Below are 12,518 nucleotides of genomic sequence, written 5' to 3'. Positions count from 1 at the left end.
TTAAATAGGTTAGAGGCTATGGAGTAGTTAGTACATCCGATTGTTTAAAAGATTATTGACGTAGGCGTCCGTTTCTCAAATTATATCCTAAAAAATCATACTCTTTAAGAAAGGGGTTTAATGCATGTACGTAAAGTGTTGTCCCGGCGAAGCCAGTGCGGACTCTTGGACGACACTTTCCGCCTAAACTGGATTTTTGCTAAGTAGAGGAGACTTTCTGTAAACAAAAAATACTATAAAAACGTTAAGTGTCGTCCCTGATTCGCCTGTTCGGACTGCACAGGACTGCACAGGACTGCACAGGACTATACAGGACTGCACAGGACTGCACAGGACTGCACAGGACTATACAGGACTGCACAGGACTATACAGGACTGCACAGGACTGCACAGGACTGCACGGGACTATACAGGACTGCACAGGACTGCACAGGACTATACAGGACTGCACAGGACTATACAGGACTGCACAGGACTGCACAGGACTGCACAGGACTATACAGGACTGCACAGGACTGCACAGGACTATACAGGACTGCACAGGCTAAGCTGGAAAGGTTTGTGTTGAAAATGTATTCTTGTAAAGCACAAACATATACTTATGTATGCCACATCGACTTACTTCGGTGCTTCAACAACTCAGGCGATATTCAATTATCAAAATTATAAAATTACATATTAAACCTATGTGTACTAGCATTATCATTACTAACTGTGCAAGCGGGAAAATAAAGTAAGACAAATGATTATAGGTGGTTTGCAATTTGAAATCAAAGAGCTAAAGGCACTGAAGTTGTTCGCTATTGCATAATCTTAGAAGCAACTCAGTTTTCAAAATTATGTTATAGCTTTTATATCGCTTGTTTTAAATAGACACAACCCATTCAAATTCATAAAGAGTGTGTCTTAAAGCACAGGTCGAGATGTGTGTGCACTGTTTATCCTCATATTTGTGTTATAGAGATAACTTAGACAAAATAACAACAATATTACCTTTTTTTCGCAATTGGTTGCCGCACTGGCAATCATCTTTAGAATTGTGGTTGCCTTGCTAAAGAATAACAAGCCTAGAATCATGAACATGTTGAGTTTTGTGTATCTAATACTTTATATATTTTCTGTAAAGGGGCCTTTTCACAGATTTTGGCATGTTTTAAAGTTTGTCATTAAATGCTTTATATTGATAAATGTAAACATTATATTTTAAAAGGTCCAGTAAAAAATCCAAAATAAAATTTAAAAAAGGAAATAAAGTAGCCCGCAACAGGGCTCGAACCAGTGACCCCCGGAATCCTAAAGTAAAAAACGCACAAGCCAACTGAGCTATCTTACCAAGAATACTTACGATGCGTATTTTATAAGTTATATAAGCAATCTTCGTAGTTTCACAAATTTAAACGTCAACAACAGAACTCTTTAAATTATTCAATCGTTTCGCGTTGCAACGCTTTATAATTTTTAGGTTTTTAAATCGTCAAAAGATGCATATAATGGCTATATTAGACCATGGCAAATGTTCAGTAATACTGTTTCCTCACAAATGTCATAACTAAACCGAAAATTTGCGAATCTGAAACAAATTTTTTCAATTTTGTCAATTTACCGAACCGTGAAAAGATCCCTTATTGAGCAACAATTTTGCCGACATGACAGACTTTAACTGCATTATGCATCGGTCACACTGTCACGAATCAGAGCTACGAACGAGCTACGAATCCTTTTCGGCACAGTTCGTAGCTATCCTTACTGGACGGCGGCTCTCCGTAATTGATCCGTGATCAGTCTTAGTAGTTTTTGGATGTCCGTTGCGACTCTTGACAAATTTTGAACATGTTCAAAAAATTGCTACGAATTTATCGACCGTAGCGTATCCGTAGCAGTCCGTACTAAACCGTACTGATTCGTACTAGTTCGTAACGACACCGTAGTCGTCCGTACCTTTTCGTACGCCCAAAGATTTTCAAGGACTTCTACAGATTGATACGAAGAACTACGGAGCGGTACGGTTACGCTACGTATTAGCTACGATTATTCCACGAATATACTACGGAAAGCCACGGTTCTAGTACGTTGTACTACGGATAGGCAGGAAATTGCACGATCTTGTACGATGTACTACATTTCAGCACGAAACAGTACGGGCATGTACGGTCCACTACAATAAATTGCTACTGAAATACATCATTGAAAGTATAAAGCAGCCGTACTTGCATTTGTTGAGTGCACAATCATGAACCGCCAGCAAATTGCGTTTGCAATAAATTTGTTACACTTAGATATTGATACGGCACAAAATGCAGAGGCCGTAGTCGAGCTGCTTGGCGATATGCACAGAGGTAATAATGATTCAATATCGTATAACTAGTATAGCTTTGTGCTAAAAGTTACGTATTTTGAAAAGATTAGAATTTGAACTTACTAGTAATACATTTTTTTTATTTGCAGGTAAGTGTCTGCCTCATATGCCTTTTGAATATTGCTCTTACTTTTACGTGATTTAATAATTGTTAAATTATTATTATTATTATTAAGCCGACATAAAAGATACAAAATTAATCATACTTTCCTAATCGTAATCTGTATTTGTACATCAATAATTCCATACTTTGTCAGGTCAGAAAAGAAAAAGGAGGTGGTGGATAAGAGACTGGCTTTTAAGACGACCCGCTCTCGGCCAACACGTGACTTTGATGGCCGAACTGATGGCTGGAGATCCGGCGGCTTTTAGAAACTTCACCAGAATCGGGCCTGATATATTCCATGAGCTATTACAGGTCTTTGCTCCCAGGATCACGAAGAACCACACTTGGTTCAGACAGTCCATCAATCCAGATTTGTAGATGGTAATTGCCTTAAGGTTCTTGGCAACAGGGGACAGTTACCGTACATTGATGTATGGGTTTCGTGTTGCACACAATACGATATGTAGTATTGTACGGGGCGTTTGTGAGACCATAGTTTCAACATATGCTGGGGATGTTATCCAGACTCCTACTGAGCATGAGGAGTGGAAGGCCATAGCCGATCAGTTTGCGGCTAAATGGCAATTTCCACACGCCATTGGAGTTCTAGATGGAAAACATGTAGTCATACGATGTCCCAAGAACGGTGGGTCATTATACTATAACTATAAAGGTAACCATTCTGTTGTGCTGATGGCCCTGTTGGACGCCAATTACCAATTCATATGGGTAAATATTGGATCGCAAGGACGATGTTCCGACGCACATATCTGGAATCAAAGCGACCTCAAGTTGGCAATCGAAAGGGGGTTGATTGGTATGCCAGAAGCAACACCTCTTCAAGGTGACGACAGACCAATAGGATACTATATCATCGCAGATGATGCATTTGCTATGAGGACATGGCTCATGAAGCCATTCTCACGACGAGGCCTTGAGTAAGACGATCGAATTTTTAACTATCGCCTGTCTAGAGCCAGGAGAGTTGTGGAGAATGCTTTTGGTATTCTCGCTCAGCGATTCCGATGCTTAATGTCTATTCTGCCACAAAGGCCAGACACGGTTGAATCGATAGTTCTTGCATGCGTTTGCCTTCACAATATAATGAGGGTGAGATATCCTGGTGATCAGAACATTCAATTGAACCAAAAAGACGATGCCCACGAAGTCATTACAGGGGCATGGAGAGATGGGTTTCACATGGATAATGTGCAGGTTCCAAGAGGTGAAAATCTTGCCACTATCCGTGCAAAACAAGAGAGGCTCTACTTGAAACACTACTTCAACTCTATTGGATGTGTTGAGTGGCAGGATAGAATGATATAAAGTACCTTGTGACTGGCTTAGCTATACTTTTGAACATTTGTATACATGCAAATTATAGTGTACTGTATGTATAAATCGACGCTGTAAGCAGTGCTTAATATTGAAATGTATCAGTACTCTTCTTACAAATATTGCATGTTTATACCTGCCATGAGTTTACATTGATTCAAACAAATTGGTTCACATAAAAATTGGTATTCGTTGCTTATTTATTCAGTTCAATAATTATTGCTAGGATGTTACCAGTAATAGGAACAATTACATGCAACCGTTTGTAACTGAATATTACCAAAGTATAGTTAATACTAGAAACTCAAGACAAACTGAATTATTAATAAAGCTTTAATAATAATAAAGAAGTGACAGAGTATCAATGATTTACAGATAATTCTTTATCCTCAAAACCCGATTACGAGAAAAACCTATTTCACTTACTTGAGCGAAAATTAGTAATTTGGCTGTCATACAATTATTGTATTTGCTTATTTAAGCTAAATGATTAAGAACGATTTTGTGTAAAATGCAAACATCCATTACGCGCTGTTGCTGCCGCTTGGATTTTCTCTTTTTGGGAGGCATTCTGTGTATGACAATACAAGAAGCTGGGGGCGCAATGTTCAATCGTACTTCGTTCCTACCTGTCCGTACCAGTCCGTCGCAATTCCCACTGCTTCGTAGCGGACCGTTTTAGTTCGTTCTTACCCGTACTAGACCGTAGCGGATCCTTAGTTAGATCGTACTGATTCGTGTAACAATGTACATAATCGTACCAGACCGTAGCGGATTCGTAGTTTGATCGTTACGATTCAAGGCTCTCCGTATTAAATCGCGTCGATCTGTAGCAGTCCGTACCTTTCCTTGTTCGTTTTCCAACATTTTGATGGAAGATTCGTCGAAATCCGTACTCAAATAGCTGTGCTCCGTACTGAAATCGTAGCGGCCTACGAATTTTGACAATTTCGTTGTCATTTGTAGCCGATTGAACCGTAGCTCATTCATAGCTCTGAATGACAGTGACAGTGTGACCGAGGCATAATGTCTTGATGTGAGCCGGAATTGAATTGCGTAAGCCTTATTGATCCACAGTCCAATTTGAATATTATGTTTAATTTGATTGAATGTTCAAGCTTCAAAAAAGCGAGTTGCCCTGCGTTTTAGCCCAACTGTAACACACTTTTGAAATTTAGTTTTCTGGGCTTAAATCTACTTGCCCAATTCTAATTGGCGACCACTTAACCATTGAAGACATTAATGGGAGCTTTTCACGGTTTGGATTTGGTAAATTGACAAAATGAAACGATTTAATAATTTGGATAGTTATGCTATTGTCGTTAATTTTGTTCATATTACGAGGACTGTTGATATAAAAATACTTCTCTCAATGTTTGAGCACGGATGGCCGAGTGGTCTAAACGATAGACTTTTATTCCAGGGATCAGTGGTTCGAGCCCAGTTGAGAGTACCTTTTTTGTTTTTTAAATGTTATTCTTGTTGTTGTTTTAATGTAGCTTTTAAGATCCAATGCTTACATTTATCAATATTAAGAATTTAATGACAAACTGTGTAAAGGTCCCTTTTAGATGTTTACTTAAATGCCACAAGGTAAATTAAGAACTCATTGGTTGTTAATTTGATTTAAAAGTGATTGTGTTTATTTGCCTTGTCAGCGAGGTTACTTTGAAGTTATTATCACTTGTATCGTTTTTTCAAATCATATATAGAAACGATAGTTTAAGCTTCATTTTGGGGAAAAAGGGCTTAATGCATATGCATTAAGTGTCATCCCAGTTCCAGAGACACTCTTTAAACGAAAAACACCATTAAAATCAGAAAATGTCGTCCTTGATTAGCTTGTGCGCATTGCACATGCTAATCAGTGTTTACAAGTTAATCTGGGACACAACTACTTTGGCATGCATTCAGCCCCGTTTCCCCTGAAAGCAGCCAATATGTACAGATTTCAATGACAAACTTGCCAATGTCGTCGCACAAGCTGTTGAACACTAGTGATTAAATACACACACTCACTGTCTGCAGTGTACCAGTGGTGAAGTATAAACAGGCAGATGTGGAGGTTATTGTTTTTAGCGTAGTCTGAGAAAACAGACTTGCAACGCATACAAATAACCTTAGATATCCGCAAGCGAACAACTATAAAACAATGTGTTCGTGACATGGCAAATTATTTCCCGATGCCAGTAAACACAAATATATTTATTTTAGGAGATAACAAACCGACGAAACGCCTGTTTATGTTTACGATGAGATAATGTTAAAGAAAGTATAAACACTAACAGTTAGACTGCAGATGTTTTATAGCATGTAATGTTTATTATCTTTGCACAATATTTTAAAACGACTACTTCAACTTGTTTACTTTATGTATCTCTTTTCTTGTTGCTCTTCTATAATAGTAATAATAATAATAATATATAATAATATATTTTCATTATTGTTATTATTATTATTATTATTATTATTATTATTATTATTATTATTATTATTATTATTATTTTAATTAATTCTATTAGTTTTATGTTTATTTTTATTATGATTATAACAATAATAATAATAGTAGTAGTAGTAGTAATAATAGTAGTAGTAGTAGTAGTAGTAGTAGTAGTGTTAGTAGTAGTCATAGTTGTAGTTGTTGTTGTAGTAGTAGTTGTTGTAGTACTTGCAGTTTTAGTAGTTGAGGTAGTAGTTGTTGTTGATTTGGTATGATTTGTTTGCATTACGATGTCATTGAATATTAAATACGACTTACAACTTCATATTTTAAAAATGCAATCCCTCATCAAAGTTCTATTATCGCTGCTAACCAGAGTTTATAAGATGGGAGTAATTTGATATCAATATCTTAATTTGTCCCTTCAATAAATTACTTACACGTCCATTTGAATAAATCAAACTACTGCATCGCATATCACGAACTTTATATAAGAGTGCTATTCTTCTTAATTGTAATCAAATTTTGCAACAGTTTATGTTAAATTTTTATCAACGAATGTATCACTAACAGCTATCATTCAATAGTTGTATCAGACGCACTGTCCGAAATCACTCTACCATAGATGTTTTGTTACTGAAATAGGGAAATAATTTTAAATGCAAATAAAACATGTAAATGCTGTGGCACGTATACACAAAACTTATGTGTTTTGTTTAACCGTATGTTGAATTGTATTTGGATAATAAATCAATCAAAATATCATTTAACAAATTCTTTAATGCTGCCGAATTTCTGTTCCACATACACGATAATGCTTTCTTACTCTTATCTTGTGATATAACCCAAACGAATGTTCTTAAAAAAAGTTTCAACGAAAACATCGTCTGGTAATCTGGTTTATGCTTCAAGCACGTTTCCCATGAACTATGTTAATATTCCGAGAAGAAGGTCACGAAAATAAGCAATTCTAGGAAATAACGAAAGCGGTTTTCCGATAAGCCTCAGTCGGTCGGGCCAATGAAACGCAAGGCCACCGCGTGCCTCTTTATAATCAGATGTAAGCGCGCGTCTGCTCTTAAATCAGTTAAGTGTTTAAATGGGATTTATCAGCATTTTGCTTTTCGCTGCGTGTATAAGCAGCGTGAAGGGGTATGCGTTTTATTATTGCGGATTAAAATAATGTAATATTGCACATTGTGCATATATTTAATAAATGCAACTAATTGAACAAACATTATTTTCAGTACTATATTATTTAAGCGCGATTTTCAGGACTATATTTTTGTATCGCGATTTTCAGTACTATATCATTGAGCTCGATTTTCAGCACTATATTATTGAGCTTGATTTTCCGTATTATATTATTTAAGCACGATTTTCAGTACTACATTATTTTAGAACGATTGTCAGTACTATATTAGTTTAGCACGTTACATAAATAATAAGACTGCCGCAGCCGTTTTTTCTCGACATGTAATACATATATCTAGGAATGGTTTTACTTTGCGTCTTATAATCACTGATTTTCAGGATTAAATTAAATGTCAGCCGTTTTATTCTGTGTATAAACAATAATAATTAATTATAAAAGACTAGTAGATGGTAACAATGGAAAACAATCACGTGACTCTTAAGTACAACGTTCAGACGAACTTCGAAAATCTCGGAAAACCTTGTGAATTGTACTTAATGTTAGTTTACCTCCTTTATACTTTTGCAATATTTACAATTGTACCACATGAAGCAGACCAGAATTGAAACAGCAAACACTTATAAGACCGCTTTTTAAAATTGTGTAATAAATGTAAAGCTTTGTTACTGCCATGCCTTGGTTCCAAAAGTTAGTATTTGCCTTCGTAATTTTACAGTTGGAAATCTTTATAATTTTTCCTACATTAAAAACGATAAGATGTCACATATGCACATGCTTAGATAGCGTATGTTCATTTTAGGAACTACCAATATGTCCTGGCACCGAATGTGATCCGTCTTGAAAACGAGGAGACCCTGCTTGTTGGCATTTTTGGGGATGAAAAGAATCAGATCGTAACGGTTTGTAGTTATATATTAATCTTTATGATTTATCATAATATACTATTAACATATCACACTAAGAACTTATTCATTTTCATGACACGATTTATATTGGAAAACAATAAAAAATTTTTCCACGGAATCCGTCCGTATGTGAACGTGCGACTCGACCCGTATGTTTTTACGCGTCAAAATGTGCCCCATCGATACCGCGATATTGGCAATCATTCGAAAAATAGAATGACATAGTATTGGTCGCGTTTTTAGGGATTAAATTAGTGTATACTTTACATATGTGGATTATATGTGTTCGGAGCTATATTTGAGATTTAAAAAATTCAAATTAACGAAAATAATTAAAATAAATAAAGCTTCATGTTGCAAAACTGGATGCGGTTATTTTTGCTATTTGTTATGAGCGCGTTAGCATAAAAAATCGAATGCAGCATCCAGAACATCGTGAAGTACATAACAGTATTTAATGTCTTTATATTGTTTCGAACACAATGCGATGACATTCAACGAAACCTGAATAATTAATTCTAGTCCAATAAACGAAAACATTTTTATTTTATATAATTTATGTAATGTCTCTTCGTAAATAATACAACATATTATTTAAATAGTGTATGTCGTCAATATACAAAGGTTTATTAAATGTGAGCGTCTGCCTAGTCACAGTAATAGCATTATTTCGCAGATTTATAATATTGCGTGGGTATAAATGTATCGCATGCTATAGATTTGTTTAATATAACCAGTTCCATATATAACTGTACGCATGATATGTTTTGAGCGTTTGTTATAACTTTTTGGCTATTCGCTGACCGTTAGCAGATAGTGTTGTAATCGGCACAAACTAATTAAATGCTCGTCGTAATTCGGTACCTCAATATGTTTTTATTTATTTTCTAAATAGCTAATGAAGTTCGAATGTTAGCTCACCAAGCTCGCTAAATTGTGTTAACGTTGAGCTCATATTAAAAATCATGATATTAATGTCAGATCCTCTCTTGGCGTCATTTAATGTTGTACTCCGCATATATGTTTCAGTCTTGATTTTTGCCAAACTCTATTACGTCTAAAAGACTCGCAAAGAAACGTGAGGCTTATTTTTTTTTGCTTTATCACAGGCATGCCAGGTGTACTGATTATATAATTGGCATCAACATCTTTTGCCAGATATTAATTTTCTAGACAACGCACATCCATTTTCCAACGTTTTGGGCGATTTAAAAAACGGAATAATGAATAATGAGGCCTTCACATTAAAACAATTTATCATTTTATATTATAGGTATACTTTGAATATCTGAAGAAGCATATCTCCAAAAATATGACAACGATAAAAGATGCAGGCAAGGCTCTTTGTAAACCTTATATCTTCGTTTATGTTGCTAAGCGATTTGTTTAAATAAATATTTTTTATTTATATTTTTTCATGATTTAGCAATTTAATGTACTTATTTACATTTCATACACGCGAAATGTATTTATCACATGTCATACCCTGTTTCCTATGTTATATAACCATTTAATATTTTTTTATTACACATGTGTAATACAACATTTTTAAGCGTTCCATTGGCTTAGGTTTCGTTTATTGACAAATCGCATTTTGGTATTTTGCTGAAATGACGTTGCAACGTCAAATGACTTCACGAAATGTAAACAACATTCGGGATTTATCATTATTTGTGCGTAAATAATTATTTAATTTGCTCATTTAAAAGCATGTGATAAAAAAGATCTGACACTCGTTGTCATACAATATTTTATGAAACTCGTTCAGGAAATTCGTAAGTCAGCTCGCCAAAGGCTCGCTTACTAACAAAATTCCTGAACTCGTTTAATAAAATATGGTATGATATGACAACTCGTGCCAGATCCTATATTTATGACAGACAAACAAATCATATTACCAGGTAACCCTAATATCTGTTTTAATTAAAAGATCATCCTGTCGAGGTTACTATAAAGGTCACTGGAGATGACCTGTTTAAAGACATCGACGCCAGTCCAAAGCTCAAAGAAAGACCGAAAACAATTAAATTGGTCTGCGAAGGACCATACGGGAAGCAGGTCCGAGATATCGCCCTAAGTTATACACCAGGTTACCTGATCGTACAGACGGACAAACCTTTGTACAATCCCGAGGAGAAAGGTATGTCGGATTGTTTTGCAAGAACGCTTGTTATCAGACACGAAATAATGCGAACTGATATTTTCTTCTTATCTTACATTGCCTCCGTAACTCCAAGCACATATGCACTGTTTAAAACAAAAATCGTCGTTTAACGTGGATTGTATCACGCTTTGTTTCCTTTCTCTTCTGATGTTGATTATGAAGTTTCAATATTCCTATCATAAACAAAATACAAATGTTCATCGATTTTTATATTTATGATTTTGTCTGCACAAGTTGTATGGTCTTATTAATATAATGTTGTCATGCATCTCGATTTAGTTATTGTTAAGCTTTATGTTAACAGTAAATGTTCGAGTTTTGGCGATGGACGAATCGATGAAACCAATCAAGGACAAACAGCTGGCTATTGACCTGATAGTGAGTGGTAGCATATTATTTAGTGAAGAATATGAAAAGAACTTCATCCAATCAAATGTACTTGTTGTTTTACAATAAACATTTAAATGCTTTTTGGTATTTCAGGCAAAAGTCAATTATCCTTTTTCAAACTATGTTCCCACGGAACTATTGAACTAATGCATAACCTAATTTTACCGATTACTTACTGCATATATTCCTGCCCGTATTATATTTAAGTTGGCTATTCTCTAGTAATGATGATTGCTTCGTCAATATATGTGTTAAAATTGTATGCTGTAGCTCTTCAATGTATCATCTGTTTTCGAAATTAGTTTGCAAACATGTTGACCAATATGACATACGATATTAAGCTCACGTCTAATACTAATTTAAAATTACACATGTTTCCATGTATATGAAGATGCGAGCATAAAATTTCTACCCGTGTGTTATGTGCTTATATTCATTTTTGCAATCAATCTAGCTATAGCTATACTACAGCGCTTTAAGTTGTGAATATTCTTGAAGAATAACGTAGTTTATAAAGAAATATAAATATATTATTTTAAAATATACAATTATTATGTTTACTTTCATGTCATGATTCTGTAACGGACATTTGTAGAGTCCCACAAATATGACTGTAGGCAGAATAAGCTTTGACCCTGGGAGCAATAAAAATGGCTTCTACAAGGGACAGTTTGAGATTCCGCCGTTTCCGGATATTGGAACATGGACTATCAAGGCTAAACTTGGAGGAAAGGTATATATTTGAACGAGAAGTCATCATCATCATCATCATCATCATCATCATCATCATCATCATCATCATCATCATCATCATCATCATCATCATCATCATCATCATCATCATCATCAACAACATCATCATCATCGTCATCGTCATCATCATCATCATCATCATCATCATCATCATCATCATCATCATCATCATCATCATCATCATCATCATCATCATCATCATCATCATCATCCTCATCCTCATCCTCATCCTCATCCTAATCCTCCTCCTCCTCCTCATCATCATCCTCATCATCCTCATCCTCCTCCTCCTCTTCATCATCCTCATCCTCCTCCTTCTCCTCCTCCTCATCATCATCCTCATCATTATCATCATCATCATCGTCATCATCATCATCATCACCACCATCATCACCACCATCCCCATCATCATTATCATCATCATCATGATTATCATCATCAGCAGCAGCAGTAACAACATCAGCATCAGCACCAGCAGCAACAGCAGCAGCAACAGCAGCAACATAAGCAGTAACATCGTCATCATCATTTTTCTAAGGCTCTTATGTCTTTAACGTGCCACTAAGTTGAGGAATGTTCAGGTTGTCCGAAAACGTTGCACCATTCTTATTCAGCAATGGGACCGGATCGTTTTTAGATCCCGCTTGACATGAACTAGTGACTTAACTTAAAATTTATTAAAACGCGACTTTATTGAAAATCACACGTTGAGTGGTATTTTAACATATGAACATTAAAAGAGGCGATTGGGTGGATTCATCACCCATTCGCTACAACTAGGATGTCGAATCGATACATATTTAAAAGCATATAAATGCCAAAACAGGGAACCAGTGTATATTTTCTCGCTAGACCATTATCTTGATTCGCTCTGCTAAATAATATGCATTACACCAACACTTAAAGCCACACA

The 12,518-nt window shown here is 35.6% G+C and overlaps 1 protein-coding gene across 1 annotated transcript in view; it reads left to right on the top strand.

Annotated features, from left to right (window-relative positions):
- The first annotated feature begins 7,314 nt into the window (after positions 1-7,314).
- The window catches only part of LOC127848033 (complement C3-like), a 58,680-nt gene continuing 53,476 nt past the window's right edge, over positions 7,315-12,518 (top strand). The window contains exons 1-6 of the mRNA XM_052380319.1: positions 7,315-7,389; positions 8,193-8,292; positions 9,572-9,632; positions 10,229-10,438; positions 10,767-10,840; positions 11,448-11,585. Of these exons, the coding sequence (XP_052236279.1) occupies positions 7,337-7,389; positions 8,193-8,292; positions 9,572-9,632; positions 10,229-10,438; positions 10,767-10,840; positions 11,448-11,585 (636 nt within the window). The 5' untranslated portion in view covers positions 7,315-7,336. The remainder of the gene's footprint in view (positions 7,390-8,192; positions 8,293-9,571; positions 9,633-10,228; positions 10,439-10,766; positions 10,841-11,447; positions 11,586-12,518) is intronic.

Source organism: Dreissena polymorpha, chromosome 10 (assembly GCF_020536995.1).
Source record: "Dreissena polymorpha isolate Duluth1 chromosome 10, UMN_Dpol_1.0, whole genome shotgun sequence".
Classification (NCBI taxonomy): domain Eukaryota; kingdom Metazoa; phylum Mollusca; class Bivalvia; order Myida; family Dreissenidae; genus Dreissena; species Dreissena polymorpha.
Note: the sequence above shows the minus strand (reverse complement) of the source record. Positions and strands in the feature narration are given on the sequence as shown.